We start from the raw sequence: 18,268 nt of genomic DNA on the forward strand, positions 1-18,268 counted from the left end.
AATTTACTCATCATTGAGCAAATAGTCACTGTTTATCTGCTGTCTGAAAATAATGTTCAAAATCAATTGACACTTTTAGGCAAAAGAAAGGAATTTAAAATACACCAAAGTGCTAATTAAGTGCCCTTTTCTTTTCATCTACATTTTAGCTCCAGCCTGGGAACTGCAGCCTCCTGTCTGTCTTCTCCCTGGTCCGTCCTCACATTGACATCAGTTTCCATGGAATCCTCTCACACATCAATACAGTCTTCGTGTTGAGAAGCAAGGTAATCAAGATGTTATTTCACTCAATATGAAGAAGTAAGGTTTGTTACAGGTTAGAAATGTTCCACAGGGATAATTAGCTACAAAAACATTCTGTGAGATTCAGAAGGTGTAGAGAGAGCAAAACCAGACCCCGAAGGGAGTCCTGTTTCAAAAGCAATGGTGCTAAATTGGGGGTTGTCTGAGGAGCAGTGGGATTCTAGTCATGGATTAAAATGAACAGAAGTGAATTTTGAAAATGCCTTGCCTGGATGGGCCAGTCACACATCAGTGGACCAGTCATGCTTAGTTGCTCAGTTGTATCCATCTGTTTGCGACCCCAGTGGACAGTAGCCTGCCAGGCTCCTCTATGGGACTTTTCAGACAAGAAGAGTAGAGTGGGTTGCTATGTCCTTCTCCAGGGGATCTTCCTAACCCAGTGATCAAACCCAGGTCTCCCACATTGCAGACTGATTCTTTACCATCTGCTCCATGGAAAATCAGAAATGAGTCACGGAAGCTTTCCACAAGGATGTCAAAGTAGCAAAGCTCCTGTCTTCGTGGGTTCAGTTTGCATTTCTGCAGTGATGTCAGGTTGTCTGGTTGTTACCTGGCAGACTCTGGTGAAAGGCCTCTTCCGTTCTGCCTGGTTTCCTGTTCTCCCTTATGGTTTGGTGGGAATGAGGTCCCTGTGCCCTTCTTGGGAGAGATGCCCGTGTTGCCTGTGTGTCTTGCCTTTTCCAGGAAGGGTTGTTGGATGTAGAGAAATCAGAGTGTGAGGATGAGCTGACGGGCACTGAAATCAGCTGCTTACGGCTCAAGGGTCAGATGATCTACTTGCCCGAAGCAGACAGCATACTTTTCCTGTGCTCACCAAGGTAATCACTTTTAGATGAATTATAATGGATATAAGCACCCATCTTTTGCTAAAAGGAAATTCAGTAACATTTTATTCAATTGTTTCTACAAAGTATACTTAGATTTTACAACTCTTCTTAGACAAGGAGAATTATCCTTATTCTCTCTATAACAAGGATAAATTCTTTGAACTTGTATAGTAACTCAGAAGAAATTATGTATTCTCTTTTATTTGCCACATCTTAATCAATCTGTTGAGTGTTTATGCCTTTAGGTCAGAGGATATGTAATCTGAAGTTGGCTAATTCTGTAGTTTTGTACCTTCCAGAGAGGCATCACGGAGAAAACAAGTCTACAAAGCATTTATTAATAATGCGATGGCATAAATACACAGGTGTATTTGGCACCAAGAAATTACTTTTCTAATGATTTCTGGATTTAAACTATTTTATGTTAAAAACATTTTTCTACTTTAACTGAGATGCACTATGCACGATGCAGTATTAAGTTAAAATTTATGTGAATTATGTGACATAGTAAACATCAGAGGGAAGTACAACTGTAGGCTGGTATTTTTATAGTTTGACAAAGCACTTTTCTAAAAGATGCGTGGGAATTCAGAGTAAGTAATGTGTGTTTAAATTTATGTTAGAACAGTAGAAATAGATAATTACAAAATTTGTTTTTAGGTAATATTTTGTACATTTTTAATTTGTATAGCCAAAATGTATGCATATTATTTAGTAACAGTTGACAAAGCATGTTTTGGAGGGCTATTGATCAAAAATTTGTTTATTTTATTTTTTTTAAATTTTATTTTATTTTTAAACTTTACAATATTGTATTGGTTTTGCCAAATATCGAAATGAATCTGCCACAGGATGTGTTCCCCATCCTGAACCCTCCTCCCTCCTCCCTCCCCATACCATCCCTCTGGGTCGTCCCAGTGCACCAGCCCCAAGCATCCAGTATCGTGCATCGAACCTGGACTGGCAACTCGTTTCATATATGATATTATACATATTTCAATGCCATTCTCCCAAATCATCCCACCCTCTCCCTCTCCCACAGTGTCCAAAAGACTGTTCTATACATCAGTGTCTCTTTTGCTGTCTCGTACACAGGGTTATTGTTACCATCTTTCTAAATTCCATATATATGCATTAGTATACTGTATTGGTGTTTTTCCTTCTGGCTTACTTCACTCTGTATAATAGGCTCCAGTTTCATCCACCTCATTAGAACTGATTCAAATGTATTCTTTTTAATGGCTGAGTAATACTCCATTGTGTATATGTACCACAGCTGTCTTATCCATTCATCTGCTGATGGACATCTAGGTTGCTTCCATGTCCTGGCTATTATAAACAGTACTGTGATGAACATTGGGGTACACGTGTCTCTTTCCCTTCTGGTTTCCTCAGTGTGTATGCCCAGCAGTGGGATTGCTGGATCATAAGGCAGTTCTATTCCAGTTTTTTAAGGAATCTCCACACTGTTCTCCATAGTGGCTGTACTAGTTTGCATTCCCACCAACAGTGTAAGAGGGTTCCCTTTTCTCCACACCCTCTCCAGCATTTATTGTTTGTAGACTTTTGGATCACAGCCATTCTGACTGGCGTGAAATGGTACCTCATAGTGGTTTTGATTTGCATTTCTCTGATAATGAGTGATGTTGAGCACCTTTTCATGTGTTTGTTAGCCATCTGTATGTCTTCTTTGGAGAAATGTCTATTTAGTTCTTTGGCCCATTTTTTGATTGGGTCATTTATTTTTCTGGAATTGAGCTGTAGGTGTTGCTTGTATATTTTTGAGATTAGTTGTTTGTCTGTTGCTTCATTTGCTATTATTTTCTCCCATTCTGAAGGCTGTCTTTTCACCTTGCTTATAGTTTCCTTTGTTGTGTAGAAGCTTTTAATTTTAATTAGGTCCCATTTGTTTATTTTTGCTTTTATTTCCAATATTCTGGGAGGTGGGTCATAGAGGATCCTGCTGTGATGTATGTCGGAGAGTGTTTTGCCTATGTTCTCCTCTAGGAGTTTTATATTTTCTGGTCTTATGTTTAGATCTTTAATCCATTTTGAGTTTATTTTTGTGTATGGTGTTAGAAAGTGTTCTAGTTTCATTCTTTTACAAGTGGTCCACCAGTTTTCCCAGCACCACTTGTTAAAGAGATTGTCTCTCCTCCATTGTATATTCTTGCCTCCTTTGTCAAAGATAAGGTGTCCATATGTGCATGGATTTATCTCTGGGCTTTCTATTTTGTTCCATTGATCTATATTTCTGTCTTTGTGCCAGTACCATACTGTCTTGATGACTGTGGCTTTGTAGTAGAGCCTGAAGTCAGGCAGGTTGATTCCTCCAGTTCCATTCTTCTTTCTCAAGATAGCTTTGGCTATTTGAGTTTTTTTGTATTTCCATACAAATTGTGAAATTATTTGTTCTAGCTCTGTGAAGAATACCGTTGGTAGCTTGATAGGGATTGCATTGAATCTATAAATTGCTTTGGGTAGTATACTCTTTTTCACTATATTGATTCTTCCAATCCATGAACATGGTATATTTCTCCATCTATTAGTGTCCTCTTTGATTTCTTTCACCAGTGTTTTATAGTTTTCTATATATAGGTCTTTAGTTTCTTTAGGTAGATATATTCCTAAGTATTTTATTCTTTCCGTTGCAACGGTGAATGGACTTGTTTCCTTAATTTCTCTTTCTGTCTTCTCATTATTAGTGTATAGGAATGCAAGGGATTTCTGTGTGTTGATTTTATATCCTGCAACTTTACTATAGTCATTGATTATTTCTAGTAATTTTCTGGTGGAGTCTTTAGGGTTTTCTATGTAGAGGATCATGTCATCTGCAAACAGTGAGAGTTTTACTTCTTCTTTTCCAATTTGGATTCCTTTTATTTCTTTTTCTGCTCTGATTGCTGTGGCCAAAACTTCCAAAACTATGTTGAATAGTAATGGTGAAAGTGGGCACTCTTGTCTTGTTCCTGACTTTAGAGGAAATGCTTTCAATTTTTCACCATTGAGGATAATGTTTGCTGTGGGTTTGTCATATATAGCTTTTATTATGTTGAGGTATGTTCCTTCTATTCCTGCTTTCTGGAGAGTTCTTATCATAAATGGATGTTGAATTTTGTCAAAACCTTTCTCTGCATCTATTGAGATAATCATATGGTTTTTATTTTTCAATTTGTTAATGTGGTGTATTACATTGATTGATTTGTAGATATTGAAGAATCCTTGCATCCCTGGGATAAAGCCCACTTGGTCATGGTGTATGATCTTTTTAATGTGTTGTTGGATTCTGATTGCTAGAATTTTGTTAAGGATTTCTGCATCTATGTTCATCAGTGATATTGGCCTGTAGTTTTCTTTTTTTGTGGGATCTTTGTCAGGTTTCGGTATTAGGGTGATGGTGGCCTCATAGAATGTGTTTGGAAGTTTACCTTCCTCTGCAGTTTTCTGGAAGAGTTTGAGTAGGTTGGGTGTTAGCTCTTCTCTAAATTTTTGGTAGAATTCAGCTGTGAAGCTGTCTGGACCTGGGCTTTTGTTTGCTGGAAGATTTTTGATTACAGTTTCAATTTCCGTGCTTGTGATGGGTCTGTTAAGATTTTCTATTTCTTCCTGGTCCAGTTTTGGAAAGTTGTACTTTTCGAAGAATTTGTCCATTTCTTCCACGTTGTCCATTTTATTGGCATATAATTGTTGATAGTAGTCTCTTATGATCCTTTGTATTTCTGTGTTGTCTGTTGTGATCTCTCCATTTTTGTTTCTAATTTTATTGATTTGATTTTTCTCCCTTTGTTTCTTGATGAGTCTGGCTAATGGTTTGTCAATTTTATTTATCCTTTCAAAGAACCAGCTTTTGGTTTTGTTGATTTTTGCTATGGTCTCTGTTGTTTCTTTTGCATTTATTTCTGCCCTAATTTTTAAGATTTCTTTCTTTCTACTAACCCTGGGGTTCTTCATTTCTTCCTTTTCTAGTTGCTTTAGGTGTAGAGTTAGGTTATTTATTTGACCTTTTTCTTGTTTCTTGAGGTATGCCTGTATTGCTATGAACTTTCCCCTTAGGATTGCTTTTACAGTGTCCCACAGGTTTTGGGTTATTGTGTTTTCATTTTCATTCATTTCTATGCAAATTTTGATTTCTTTTTTGATTTCTTCTGTGATTTGTTGGTTATTCAGCAGTGTGTTGTTCAGCCTCCATATGTTGATCAAAAATTTAAAGTCCAAATAATCAGTTTTCACTTGACAATATTGTTTCAAAATTTCTGAAAAAATTAATGGATTTTGTAACAGGCTTCTTTAAATTTTTAATAATTATTATAAATATATTAATATAATAATAATTATTATAATAACAAATCTGGTATTAGAGATTATATAAGACTAATGATGGGGTTTTTCCCCTGAGAATATATTATGAAAATAAGAGAGACAAAATTAGGGAATATAAACTCATGTTTTTTATTAATAACCTCCATTGATCAAACTGTATTTGCATCTGCTATCAATAAATGTCTTTTCCTTCTGCCTTTTTCCAAGTTGAGCATTGGTAGAAAGATAACTTTTAAATAGAGACAGTTCTTATTCATGGAGAGAATGGTTTCTTTGGAAGTACAGGCAGAAATTTGGAGTCCACTTGCTAATTACCATATGCAGAAATAGGATACATAGTAATATAATCACCAGTTGTTATATGGGACTTGTGTGTGTGGGTGTGCTCACTCAGTCGTGTCCGACTCTTTCCTACCCTGTGGACTGTAGCCTGCCAGGTTCCTCTGTTCATGGGATTCTTGAGTAGGTTGCCATTTTCTCCTCCAGGGGATCTTCCCGACCCAGGGATTGAACCTGAGTCTCTTGAGTCTCCTGCATTGGCAGGTGTAGTCTTTACCACTGAGGCACCTGAGAAGCCTTCTTATATGGGAACTGCTCGTGTGTATAAAAAAATTGGTACTCACATTCCATAAGAGATCAACTAAACGCACTTTAACTTGTAAAATGTATAGTTCCAAGAGGATAGGATAGTTTTGGGGCTTCCTGGTAGCTTAGCTGATAAAGAATCCGCTTCCAATGCAGGAGACCCAGGTTTGATTCCTGGGTCGGAAAGACGCCCTGGAGGAGAGCATGGCAACCCACTCCAGTATTCTTGCCTAGAGAATCCCATGGACAGAGGAGCCTAGCAGGCTACATACAGTCCATGGGGTTGCAAAGAGTTGGACACAACTGAGCAACTAAGCACACAGCTCATTAAGATAATAGTAAGTTTTTTGAACAATGACATGATTTGATGTTCTCTCTCAATATGAGCATTTTAGTGATTCATTTTCAGTTTAAACTTATAGACTTTTTTTTCTCTACTAATTGGCTGGTCTTGAAACCACTGGTGGATGATCTGGCTTCTTTCCTGAGGGGTGTGTGTCAATAGTGGACTCTTTGTGTTTTATTTTCCTTTACTGGTGTGCTTATTTTTGCCTTTTTAATGGACATTCTGAGAATATATTTCAGGGAGACATTTTATTCACCCAAAATTCTTCAATAAATTTATAACACAATTATGTCAGTTTAGAGAAATTATTATTATGAATGACTGGAAATAATTATTTGGCATTTAAATAATTAAAGCCAATAATGTAACCTTAAGATATTTTAACCAAAGTCTAAATTTTTAAAAAACAGTCTACTTTTTAATTTACCAGATCTTCACTGAATCAATAAATATTACATTTTCTAAAAATGACAAGTCACAAAGATGCATAAAATTCAGCAAAAATAGATGAAACAAATAAGCCAAAGAAAATAAGAGTAACAGAAGAAAGTGGAGCCAGAAATTAGAGTAGTGTGTAAAAATACATGTTAGAAGTCAAGAGTACAGAAAATTCATGTTGAAGATGAGTCATAAATCTGGTGTCAACCTCCAGTCATCGTGTCTGAAAGAGAAAACAACTAGGTTCAAGAGTCATAGATCCCCTAAGATGACAATCAACTAGTTTTGTAGAAGAAGCATTGTTATCCTTGTAAAAGAGAGGAAAGATAACTTTTTTTTAAAGATTGTTTTTTTGATGTGGACCATTTGTAAAGTCTTTGTTGAATTTGTTACAACATTGCTTCTGTTTTATGTTTTGTTTTTTTGGCCTCAAAGCATGTGGGATCTTTGCTTCTCAACCAGGGATCAAACCCGCGCCCCTGCACTGGAAGGCAAAGTCTTCCCCACTGGACTGCCAGGGAATTCCCAAGATAACTTTTTCTTCATTTCTTTATAGTGAGGAAAACCTCTGGCAATAATAAGTAATAACAGCCTTGAGAAGAAAACTTGAGTGGGTTTCATAAGGCAACTTTTCACATTTTCTTTTAATTTAGGCTGGCATAAAAAAAATTGCAGTTTGGCACAACTGCATTTCAAGTTCACTTCTCTTTGATAGATGTTTACATATTAAGAAGAATGAAGTCATATTCCTCTTGCTTTTATCTGAGTTTTCTTCAGCCTGACCTTTTGAATGGCACGCAGTGGCAGGATTAGACTCCTTGACGGAAACCATGTGGTGTTGCCATGGAAGCATGGAGTCTGACTGTGTGTCCTTCTTCTTATGACAGTGTCATGAACCTGGACGACCTGACCCGGCGAGGGCTGTACCTGAGTGACATCCCTCTGCACGATGCCACTCGGGACCTCGTGCTCCTGGGAGAGCAGTTCAGAGAGGAGTACAAGCTGACCCAGGAACTGGAAATCCTCACAGACAGGCTGCAGCTCACGTTACGAGCCCTGGAAGATGAAAAGAAAAAGACGGACACGTAAGAATGTAACCTGTGGTTACAGACGACAGGGCTGTCCTGCATGGTGGATTCGGCGGCTCTCGTGTGGTTAAGGCTGACAGACTGTGACTAGGTCCAAGCTCAGGTTACTCGCCGCATGATAGGCCAGTAAATCCAGAGATGCGGTGTTGGGGCAAGGAACAGAGACTTAATTATGAAAGCCAGCAGATGGAGCAGATGGTGAACTCATGTCCCAAAGACCTGTCTTGCCTGAGTTAGAATTCAGCCTCTTTTAATTTAAAGGGGAGGGACTCAAGCCAAGCGTTTCCTGGTTCCCAGCAGCCTCCAGAGGGGGTGTGTTAATTTCTTCTTGCCTGCTGCCACTCACAGGTGGGCCTTGTCAGGACATTTCCTGTGAGCTGAATAAAGATATTTTAGCTTAATGCTTATCACCCGGGAGGCAAAGTGCCCAGAGATGGGACATTACATATAATTTAGGCTTCAAGGCAACATCGCTTCAGTGATTGAATAGTAATAGCATACAAGGGTTCTTCTCTGTACAAAGACTCCAAGTTGTGGAACCTGTCGCAGTTATGGAGTCCTAAATAAATAAACTCTTGCACGTCACTTAAATCTGTCAGGTACACAGAAAGAAATCAGTCATAATAGTAATGGGGATATGTCTTCTAATTTTACAAACCAAGCTGAAAGAATATACGACAAATCATGTCTCTGCAAATCATTAGAATAACGCAAGTGCATGTTTCAAGTCTGACTGCCCGTTCATCCATTTCTTCACACTGGAGTGTGTACCGAGAATCCTCTCTGTGCCAGGGCTGCCAGGTGCTGGGGTACACTGAACAGTGAGCTTAGATTTGGCCATTATATTTTCAAAGAGTTCTTGAATGCCAAATTATTTTAGAATTTGGCAGATATGAATCTGATAGACTGTAGTGTCATCTATGATGACAGTGATTACATCTGTAATTTGACTCACGAACAAAAGTATCAAAATACAAAACTATACAAAACTATGAACGGTGCTTTAAATTTTGAAATAGTGGGCAAATGACATTTAAGATCGTATTTAATTTTCAAGTAATTTATTTAAACAAATACACATTGTGCATACCACTTGGCCTTGCTTGAGGAATAGAGATATATTAGAAGTATATTAATTAAAATTAATTAAAAGAACAAAATCACTGACTTGCATAAGAAAATTTTACCCAGGGTCTTATGTGTTCATTTTTAACATTTGTATAATAGGAAGCAATCTTAGAGAATTGACCTGACCTTCCTTCCTGTAGGACTATTTCACTCTACTTGACATCATAGCATTGGTAGCAGAATCACTTCCTGTGATGTCTGGTGTCTAATCAGACTTTCTTACACTGATACATGTGTTGTTGCCCATGGATGGATGCAAGGTAAACATGTCAACTGTTTGTCAACAGCATAGATGGATAAAGAATCCAGGTGAATGTCTATCTTCGTCCTTAGCCTCTTCCTTCACTTCTCCTACTCTGTATAATGAAGATGAAAATAATAGTTTATTTGAGATCACTTTACTTTCCTTGAAGCCCTAACCCCTTAGTCTTTCCAGGTATTTTTCAAATCTCCTGAAGTATACGGGATGAGGCAGGTACTCAAAATCCCTCCTACTGCTCAAGAAACAACTCAGAATTGTATATTTTAGTATGTGGAACAGCTTCCTTCATGAAAAATAATACATTGTGAGATAGTGCTTAAGAACTGAGGCTCAAAGTCATCTGGATTTATTAAGTTTGAGTTTCTCAGATCCTGCTCAGCTGTTAAATTGGAAAATCACCTAGGTTTCTCTCTTTGTTGATATTTGATTTTCAAAGTGATTTAATTATAAACGTTGACTACTAATTTTCGTTGAAATGAAGTCATGCTACTGTTCACATGTAATATTCAAAATAGCCTTAAAGCATTTTATAAAATGTTCTGTGTTTGAGAGCGAAAATGAAAGACTGAAGAAATTCCACTGGAGCTAGGAAAAAAATGTGACCTCAGCTTCTTAAACCTAGCCCTGAGTGACAGCTGGCTTCGGGGAGAAATAGGCTGGGAGGTGTCGTTTGCTCCTCCAGTTGTCTGGTCCAGGAGACTCTCAGGTCTCAGCTCTCACCTCCTGTGTGCTTGCTTCTCTCCTCCGCATGCCAATGTCGTCTTGTGCCATCGGCCTGGTCTTAGGATTGTCAATGAAAATGAGATCTTTTCTTTCCTAGACCAGTTTCTTACCTGCTTTATCAGTTTCTTCCACAGAGAAGTGAGGCAGGAAGGAAAATCTGTTTTCTTTCTTCCTCCTGTCCTTCCTTTCTTTTATTGAAGTCTAGTTGATTTACAGTGTTATGTTAGTTTCAGGTCTACAACACAGTGATTCATTTACACATGTGTATTCTTTTTCAGATTCTTTATAGATTATTAAAAAATGTTGAGTATAGTTCCCTGTGCTGTACAGTAGGTCCTTGTTGGGGAAATCTGTTTCTTTTCATGTCAGGTGACAAATGTTGAGGCAGGCAGCTTGCCCCTGAGAGGTGAATGTGTCCCTGGGAGCCCATGGTGTTGCGAGAGTCAGACACGACTTAGCGACTCCACCACCACCGCCACACCGCAGAGCTAAATGCTGGGATGACTTCTCTCATCCCATGAATGTCACAGTTGGAGTGCTGAAAACCCAAGGCGCACAGAACAACTTCAGCTTCCTGGTGTCTGTCCTTTGTTTTGTCTGGTTGTTTTGTTTGGTGTATTTTGATATACTTTGAATTGGTTTGGATTGGGAGATGTTTGGATTGGTTTATAACAAACCAATTATTTATATTTTCTAGCCTTGACTTATAAATGTGGCTAATGATGAGTGTGCTAGCAGAGCCTTCACTGTGCATATGGCACCGAAGTCTCTAAAGTGGGCAGTAGAAGCACTAAAGCAGCTCTCAGCATCTCTCATGATGGCTCTGTCCTGATCTCAGGTTGCTGTATTCTGTGCTTCCTCCATCTGTGGCCAACGAGCTGAGGCACAAGCGTCCGGTGCCCGCAAAGAGATATGACAACGTGACTATCCTCTTCAGCGGCATTGTGGGCTTCAATGCTTTCTGCAGCAAGCACGCGTCTGGGGAAGGGGCCATGAAGATTGTCAACCTCCTCAATGACCTCTACACTAGATTTGACACTCTGACGGACTCCCGGAAAAATCCATTTGTTTATAAGGCAAGTCCATGCCCTGTCCGAAAGCAGTGCCATTCATTACTCTGAATTTTCAGACCCTGTCTTCCAATGGCGTGGCAGTCACAGTCCCTGACTGTAGCCCTGCAGCCTGGGTACAGTCAGCTCTCATGCATTCATTGTTTACCATTTTCTTAAATAATTACCTCTTGTTCTAAAATAGTCTCTTCCCTGTAACTCAAATGAATGGAGCAGATGCTTCCCTAGTTAAAATATTTAGCAACTTATTTGCACTTATGTGAATAAATCTGTACACGTGGTTTATCACACATAACATAAACGTAGCATTTGTTTCAGTGCCCTGCCAGAGATATTTTTACTGAAAGGTATAAATGTTTTGCACCGTAGAGAAGTCATGGAGCATAGGAGGGGTGCCAGGGACTCAGACCTGCTTTTAGATAACATCAACTGGAAATAAACAGTCATAAGGCATTTCTGCCCATGGTTTCAGTTAGAAAAAAATTATAACATTGAAAAAATGAAGTCCATGGAATATTGCTTAGTAAAGGCAAGAATGTGAACTAAACCATCCCCAGGCATCTGGAGTCATAGCAGTGCCACAGGGACTATTTATTTTTATGGCCATTTCCTGAGGAACAATGTAACACGGTGTGAGCACATCATAAAGATAAATGGTTAATGACCTGGATGAACCACTGAACTTAGGGAAGTGGTGCTTTGGCCCATCAAACCATCACTGTTTTGAGGGGGAATAGGGTCATAAATTATTCTGCTGGGTCCTAAGGATGTCTAAGGTGAGAAACTAGGACTTACTAGAAGAAAACTAATATTGTGTTCTGTCCCTGCCTGTAATCAGACTTCAAGTGCCAGTTGTGTACATTTTAAATACTGACCAGTTTTCTTCTTGTTGGCATCGAATATATTAGAATTTTAAGAGAGTCGGGGGAGGAAAGTTGAAAGTTATTGATGGCAAATGGAAAAGCATGTTTTGTGTAAGGGTGGCACATGAATCAGTCATGCTTGTACTAACCGGTCTGCACCCTACCAGGTGGAGACTGTCGGGGACAAGTACATGACAGTGAGCGGGCTGCCGGAGCCATGCATCCACCACGCACGGTCCATCTGCCACCTGGCCTTGGATATGATGGAGATTGCTGGCCAGGTCCAAGTAGATGGTGAATCTGTTCAGGTTAGTAGGTAAAACATGTATTTTAATGGTCGTAATAGGCCTTTTGTACAACTGATTTATATTCTTGACCAGCTAGTCATTCATTATGCATAAGGAATTGCATCTTGACAACAAAGATTAAATATTTTTAATGTTTTTTTAATTGAAGTATATTTTACAATGTTGTGTTAGTTTCTACTGTACAGCAATATGATTCAGTTATATACATATGTATGTGCGTTTTTTTTCACATTCTTTTCCATTATGGTTTAATTCAGGATATTGAGTAGAGTTCTCTGTGCTATTCAGTAGGTCCTTGTTGTGTATCTATTTTATATATAGTGGTGTGTATCTGCTAATCCCAAACTCCTATTTTATCCCTCCTCCACCCCCTTTCCTCTTTGGTAACCACGGGTCTGTTCTCTATGTCTATGAGTCTGTTTCTGTTTCGGGATAAGTTCATTTGTGTCAAATTTTAGATTCCACATATGAACGGTATCATATGATATTTGTCTTTGACTTCACTTCCTATGCTTGGTCCCTCCATGTTGCTGCAAATGGCATTATTTAATTCTTCTTATGGCTGAGTAAAATTGTATTGTATATATATACTACATCTTCCCTATCCATTCATCTCTCAGTGGACACTTAAGTTGCTTCTGTGTCCTGGTTGTCGTAAACAGTGCTTCTATGAACATTGAGGTGCATGTGTATTTTTTTTTTATTTTATTTTTAAACTTTACAATATTGTATTGGTTTTGCCAAATATCGAAATGAATCTGCCACAGGTATACATGTGTTCCCCATCCTGAACCCTCCTCCCTCCTCCCCGCCCATACCATCCCTCTGGGTCATCCTGGTGCACCAGCCCCAAGCATCCAGTATCGTTCATCGAACCTGGACTGGCGACTCATTCCATATATGATATTATACGTATTTCAATGCCACTCTCCCAAATCATCCCACCCTCTCCCTCTCCCACAGAGTCCAAAAGACTGTTCTATACATCAGTGTCTCTTTTGCTGTCTCGTACACAGGGTTATTGTTACCATCTTTCTAAATTCCATATATATGCGTTAGTATACTGTATTGGTGCTTTTCTTTCTGGCTTACTTCACTCCACATAAAAGGCTCCAGTTTCATCCACCTCATTAGAACTAATTCAAATGTATTCTTTTTAATGGCTGAGTAATACTCCATTGTGTTATATGTATTTGAATTAAAGTTTTCTTTGGATGTGTGCCCCACAGAGGGATTGCTGGATCATATGGCAGATCTATTTTTAGTTTTTTAAGGAACCTCCATACTGTTCTCCATAGGGGCTGCACCAACTTATATTCCCAGCAACAGTGTAGGAGGGTTCCATTTTCTCCACACCCTCTCCAGTATTTGTTATTTGTAGACTTTTTAATGATGGCTGTTCTGACCAGTGTGAACTGATACTTCATTGTAGTTTTGATTTGCATTTCTCTAATAATTAGTGATGTTGAACATCATTTCATGTGCCTTTTGGCATCTGTATAAACAAAGACTAATATTTTATTGAACCTATTATATTACATTCTTACATAGAAATGGGAAATCTGTCCATCTATTTGAAATTACCTTCTTTATTCCATGTGCTGAAAGTCATGAGGATGAGATTAAAACCCCCTGTCCCTTCTGGTTTATTTTTTAAAATCTCTTTCCTAAATCTAATGTAAGTGGCCAGATTCATACTTTTGAAAGCTCCAAAGAATGTTTCTCTCATGCCAGATTTTGTGAGGGTTTTTGTCTGTAATATGTTTGGAGTTCTAGAGAGTTCTTATGATTTTTATATGATGACTCTGAATTCTTTAGTCTAGCGTGAGCAATAATTCCTATTATTGAATGTATTGAACCAGAGCTTTGATTCTGCAGATAACAATCGGGATCCACACAGGGGAGGTAGTGACCGGAGTCATAGGACAGAGGATGCCTCGCTACTGTCTTTTTGGAAACACTGTCAACCTCACAAGCCGAACAGAAACCACTGGAGAAAAAGGGAAAATAAATGTGTCTGAATATACATACAGGTTAGAGAACACATCTAGGTATCTACTGACTTGAAAAATGTCTCTTTGCAGCTGCTTTAATTCCCTGGGTGATTTTATTACCTTTTACAGTTATCAACTCTGCTTTTATCAATTAAACAAAAACAAAACAAAAAACTGGTGTGTTGTTCTTTTTTTGGTCACACCATGGTATGTGGGATCTTAGTTCCCCAACCAGGGATCAAACCTGGGGTCCCAGCATTGGGAGTGTGGAGTCTTAACCCCTGGACCACCAGGGAAGTCTTGGGATTATTTATTTTTTATTTGAGAAGATTGTGTCATTATTTCCATTTTAAATGATTCTATATACTCTTAGGGATTTCTGCTGTGGTATTTTTACTAAAGCCTTGGTACCTTTAAATAATTTACTGTGTGTCATTCCTGTCTCTCTTTATAACTTTGATGTATGTTACTTTCTCTGTGCGACCATACAGCAAGCTTCTCTGCCTGTTCCCTGTCCCCTTCTAGATGTCTCATGACACCAGAAAATTCAGACCCGCAATTCCATTTGGAGCACAGAGGCCCCGTGTCCATGAAGGGCAAAAAGGAGCCAATGCAAGTTTGGTTTCTATCCAGAAAAAATACAGGAACAGAGGTATGACTCATCAGAGTATAATTCCTTTTTAAAGACAGGGTATGAATATGGGGAGCTAAATCATAATCTCTGAAAATATGTTTCATTTGCAAAGAATTCTTGCTTACATGAACTTGTAAGTACAGCAGCGGAAACACTGACCCATTAGTGAGCTGGTTAGAACAATGCAGCTGCTAGGGGAGACCTGATGGCTGACAGTTTTGTCCTTTAATGAAATTAAAACCAAAAGCACTGGAGAGAGAGAAGCCCTGATTTTGGTTCTTCTGCCGTAATCTGGCTGGAGCCCCACAAGTGAGTGGGCGGTGAGGGGCGTCCCTGGCCCCCTCCCCAGTGCCCTGGGTTGCCATGTGGTCACTGCCAGGGCTGAGACAACATGACCATCTTCAAGGGTGGTTTCCTAACCACGATGCTCCAGATCCTTCTAAGGCCACACCATCACCTTGTGGAATGTTTGGGGATCTTTGGACATGCTAGTCCCTGGTGGGTCTTTCCTGGAGTTCAGTTCAGTTCAGTCGCTCAGTTGTGTCCGACTCTTCACGACCCCATGAATCACAGCACACTAGGCCTCCCTGTCCATCACCAACTCCCGGAGTTTACTCAAACTCATGTCCATTGAGTCGGTGATGCCATCCAGCCATCTCATCCTCTGTCGTCCCCTTCTCCTCCTGCCCCCAATCCCTCCCAGCATCAAGGTCTTTTCCAATGTGTCAACTCCGCATTAGGTGGCCAAAGTATTGGAGTTTCAGCTTCAGCATCAGCCCTTCCAACGAACACCCAGGACTGATCTCGAGAGAAGAGTGATTTATGCATGTCTAGAATCTAAATAATTCCTCAGGGAAGCTATAGATTCGTGCTCATGCTATGGCTGTACTCCATCCAGAACCCATGTGCTGGGGGATAGCACTGGGGTTTGCTCGGGGGTCCTATGGCCCACCGTGGCTCACGACACCAAGGTCCCACCAGCCTTGCCCCTCTTTCAGTGGGCTGTGTCAGAAACAAGCCCGATGCTCTATTCCCTGTCGATGTACTGGTTCTGCAGAGGGGGAGAGACTCCTTGTATGTATTTTCCTGGATGTGCACATTCCCTAAAAATGCTTTTAGAATAGAAGTCGTAAAAGGAATGAAATGCCAAGTTGTAAAATATTTATCTTTATCTTCTTTTCACTGTTTTCACTTAAAATAATTTACTCTGGCACTAGCATGCTTCCAGATGTTCTGATAAATTAGTTTGCTTGAAGCTTTGTTCCTTTTATTTGGGTGGCTGTTTCAGCCAACCTGATGGTGGGAACGGCTTAAAAAAGTGGTAGATATGAATGCAGAGCAAATTTTATTTAAAAAAAAAAGAAAATATTTTGAGGAATCCTACAAGCTTTCTTATCACTGGAAACTAATCCCCTATTTACTTGACTTTTTAAAGGAAACGGAGCAGGATGAAAACTGAATCCTGGACTGTGGGGTTAAGATCGCAGGTTGAGGTCCAGTCTACCCCTAACAGATGCCATGCCCAGGACCAGTGATTCCCTCCGTCCTTTTCATGTTTCCCCAAGCCTTTCTCCTGTGTATCTCTTTCCTTATTCATTATTCAACTTTAGCTCTGCTTTTGATTATTTTTGAGGTTTAGTATGTTATCTGAAGTTTGGCTTTGTGTGGCTGATGTGAGCTTCACATGTCTTCAGATCGACTACGCGTCGCCTGGCATGGTGGTTTTCAAGTAGTGGGCACCCAATAAATATTTGGTGAATTTAATTAAATGAAACTGAACAGTATTCAGCCATGTGTGTATATATATATCATGGTTTTCCACATCTGTTCAGTGTCTCTATATGTGTATATTTTAATGACTATAACATATAAAAAGGTTTTATTGTGTTGGTGCATATCATTATAGAAATTGTTTTCTAAAGGAGTGATTTCAGAATTTTAGGGGAAAAATGCCATTTATTTTCAGACTCCATATATCATGCTAAGAAAACAGTGTCTATTTAGAATTATGTTAATTTCCCTTCAGAAATAGAGAATATACTTCTTTGCTATTAAACTATTAGGTTATTCATTCAGATCACGTGGTGATTACAGTTCCTCTAAAATGCTGTCCTTTGCACTGTATCCTTTGCATTATAAATCTCATTAACCTCATGCAGCTGTTGGTGAAGGCAGCACTGTTTCACAATGAGCTATTGCATTAGCTTGGAGTAAACGTTAGGGGCTCTAACTACATCCAAGGATGAAGCGGCAAGCACAGCTGGGGTGTTTTGGTTGGTCAGAGCCCCTCTTGGCCCTTTCTTCCCAGAAAAGAGCTCCTTTGTCTTAGCTCACAAGAACTTGATTCTATCCAGGGTGCCATCTTGAGAAAAGTTACTTTAATTTCAACATAGAGTGCATTCCTGTTGGAATCATCACCTGTTGTTCTTCATTATCTCTGATAATTTATTAATATCTATCTTTATAAAATACAGGACCACTACTTTTGTGTAAAAATGTTTGTCTTTAAATATAGCATTTCCTATCAGCACGTTGATAACCTGTATAAATGTTCCATGTTCATGTGTAAGAGAACCTGTAATAAATTATTTTTTCCACTTGTCTCTAGACGGTTTTTGATTCAATAAAAATGATGTGAATGCTCTTATTGGTCTTTTGACTAGTGCCATTTCTGGAAATATGTCTTATCATTTTGCCTCTGATAGACTTTCATTTTGAATCCCTGCTTTAATGGTAAAGCTGAGTGGCTCCTATTCCTCAGGACTATTCCTATATGATATTTTTCTTTAGGATCAACACAGTGACAGCAGCAAGACCAGCACTAGGTGGTGGGGGAGTGGATACACAGATACATGGGAAGTGACATCAGCTCTTGAAGAGCCTCCCACATTTTGGGAGTGAAAGACATGTGTCTAAGTAACTAAACTATTTGATATTCATAGTGATTTTATTGTTCAGTAGCTCAGTCGTGTCCAACTCTTTGTGACCCCATGGACTGTGGCACACCAGGCTTCCCTGTCCTTCACCATCTTGCTCAAACTCATATCCATTGAGTCTATGATTCATATTGATAAAACGTGTTCAAGACACAGAAAGAATACTTAGAGAATGAGAACCAGGAGGGATCAGAAAGAGGAGGAGGGAACCAGCTGGATTTTGTTAAGGTTTGTCTAAAGCTGAATGAATTCATCCCTTCTCTGTGGTTTCCTTCTGTTCAGCCCTCTTGTGTACCACACACATACACACACAAAAGAATAAAATATTATGTAAAGGTAGGAGATCCTCACTTTGAATTGAGGATATATGTCTATGTTTTTTGGATGGGGAGCTTACCAGGTGGCTCAATGGTAAAGAATTCGCCTGCCAATGCAGGAGATGA

At 39.2% G+C, this 18,268-nt stretch overlaps 1 protein-coding gene across 3 annotated transcripts in view; it reads left to right on the plus strand.

Annotated features, from left to right (window-relative positions):
* Window positions 1-17,498, plus strand: part of GUCY1B1 (guanylate cyclase 1 soluble subunit beta 1) — a 62,866-nt gene extending 45,368 nt beyond the window's left edge. For all 3 annotated transcript variants that reach the window (XM_070386418.1, XM_070386420.1, XM_070386419.1), the window contains 8 exons: window positions 150-266; window positions 988-1,121; window positions 7,707-7,904; window positions 10,859-11,096; window positions 12,121-12,261; window positions 14,140-14,294; window positions 14,781-14,907; window positions 16,325-17,498. In XM_070386418.1, the coding sequence (XP_070242519.1) occupies window positions 150-266; window positions 988-1,121; window positions 7,707-7,904; window positions 10,859-11,096; window positions 12,121-12,261; window positions 14,140-14,294; window positions 14,781-14,907; window positions 16,325-16,348 (1,134 nt within the window). In that variant the 3' untranslated portion in view covers window positions 16,349-17,498. The remainder of the gene's footprint in view (window positions 1-149; window positions 267-987; window positions 1,122-7,706; window positions 7,905-10,858; window positions 11,097-12,120; window positions 12,262-14,139; window positions 14,295-14,780; window positions 14,908-16,324) is intronic.
* Window positions 17,499-18,268: the final 770 nt, after the last annotated feature.

Source organism: Bos mutus, chromosome 17, assembly GCF_027580195.1.
Source record: "Bos mutus isolate GX-2022 chromosome 17, NWIPB_WYAK_1.1, whole genome shotgun sequence".
NCBI lineage: Eukaryota > Metazoa > Chordata > Mammalia > Artiodactyla > Bovidae > Bos > Bos mutus.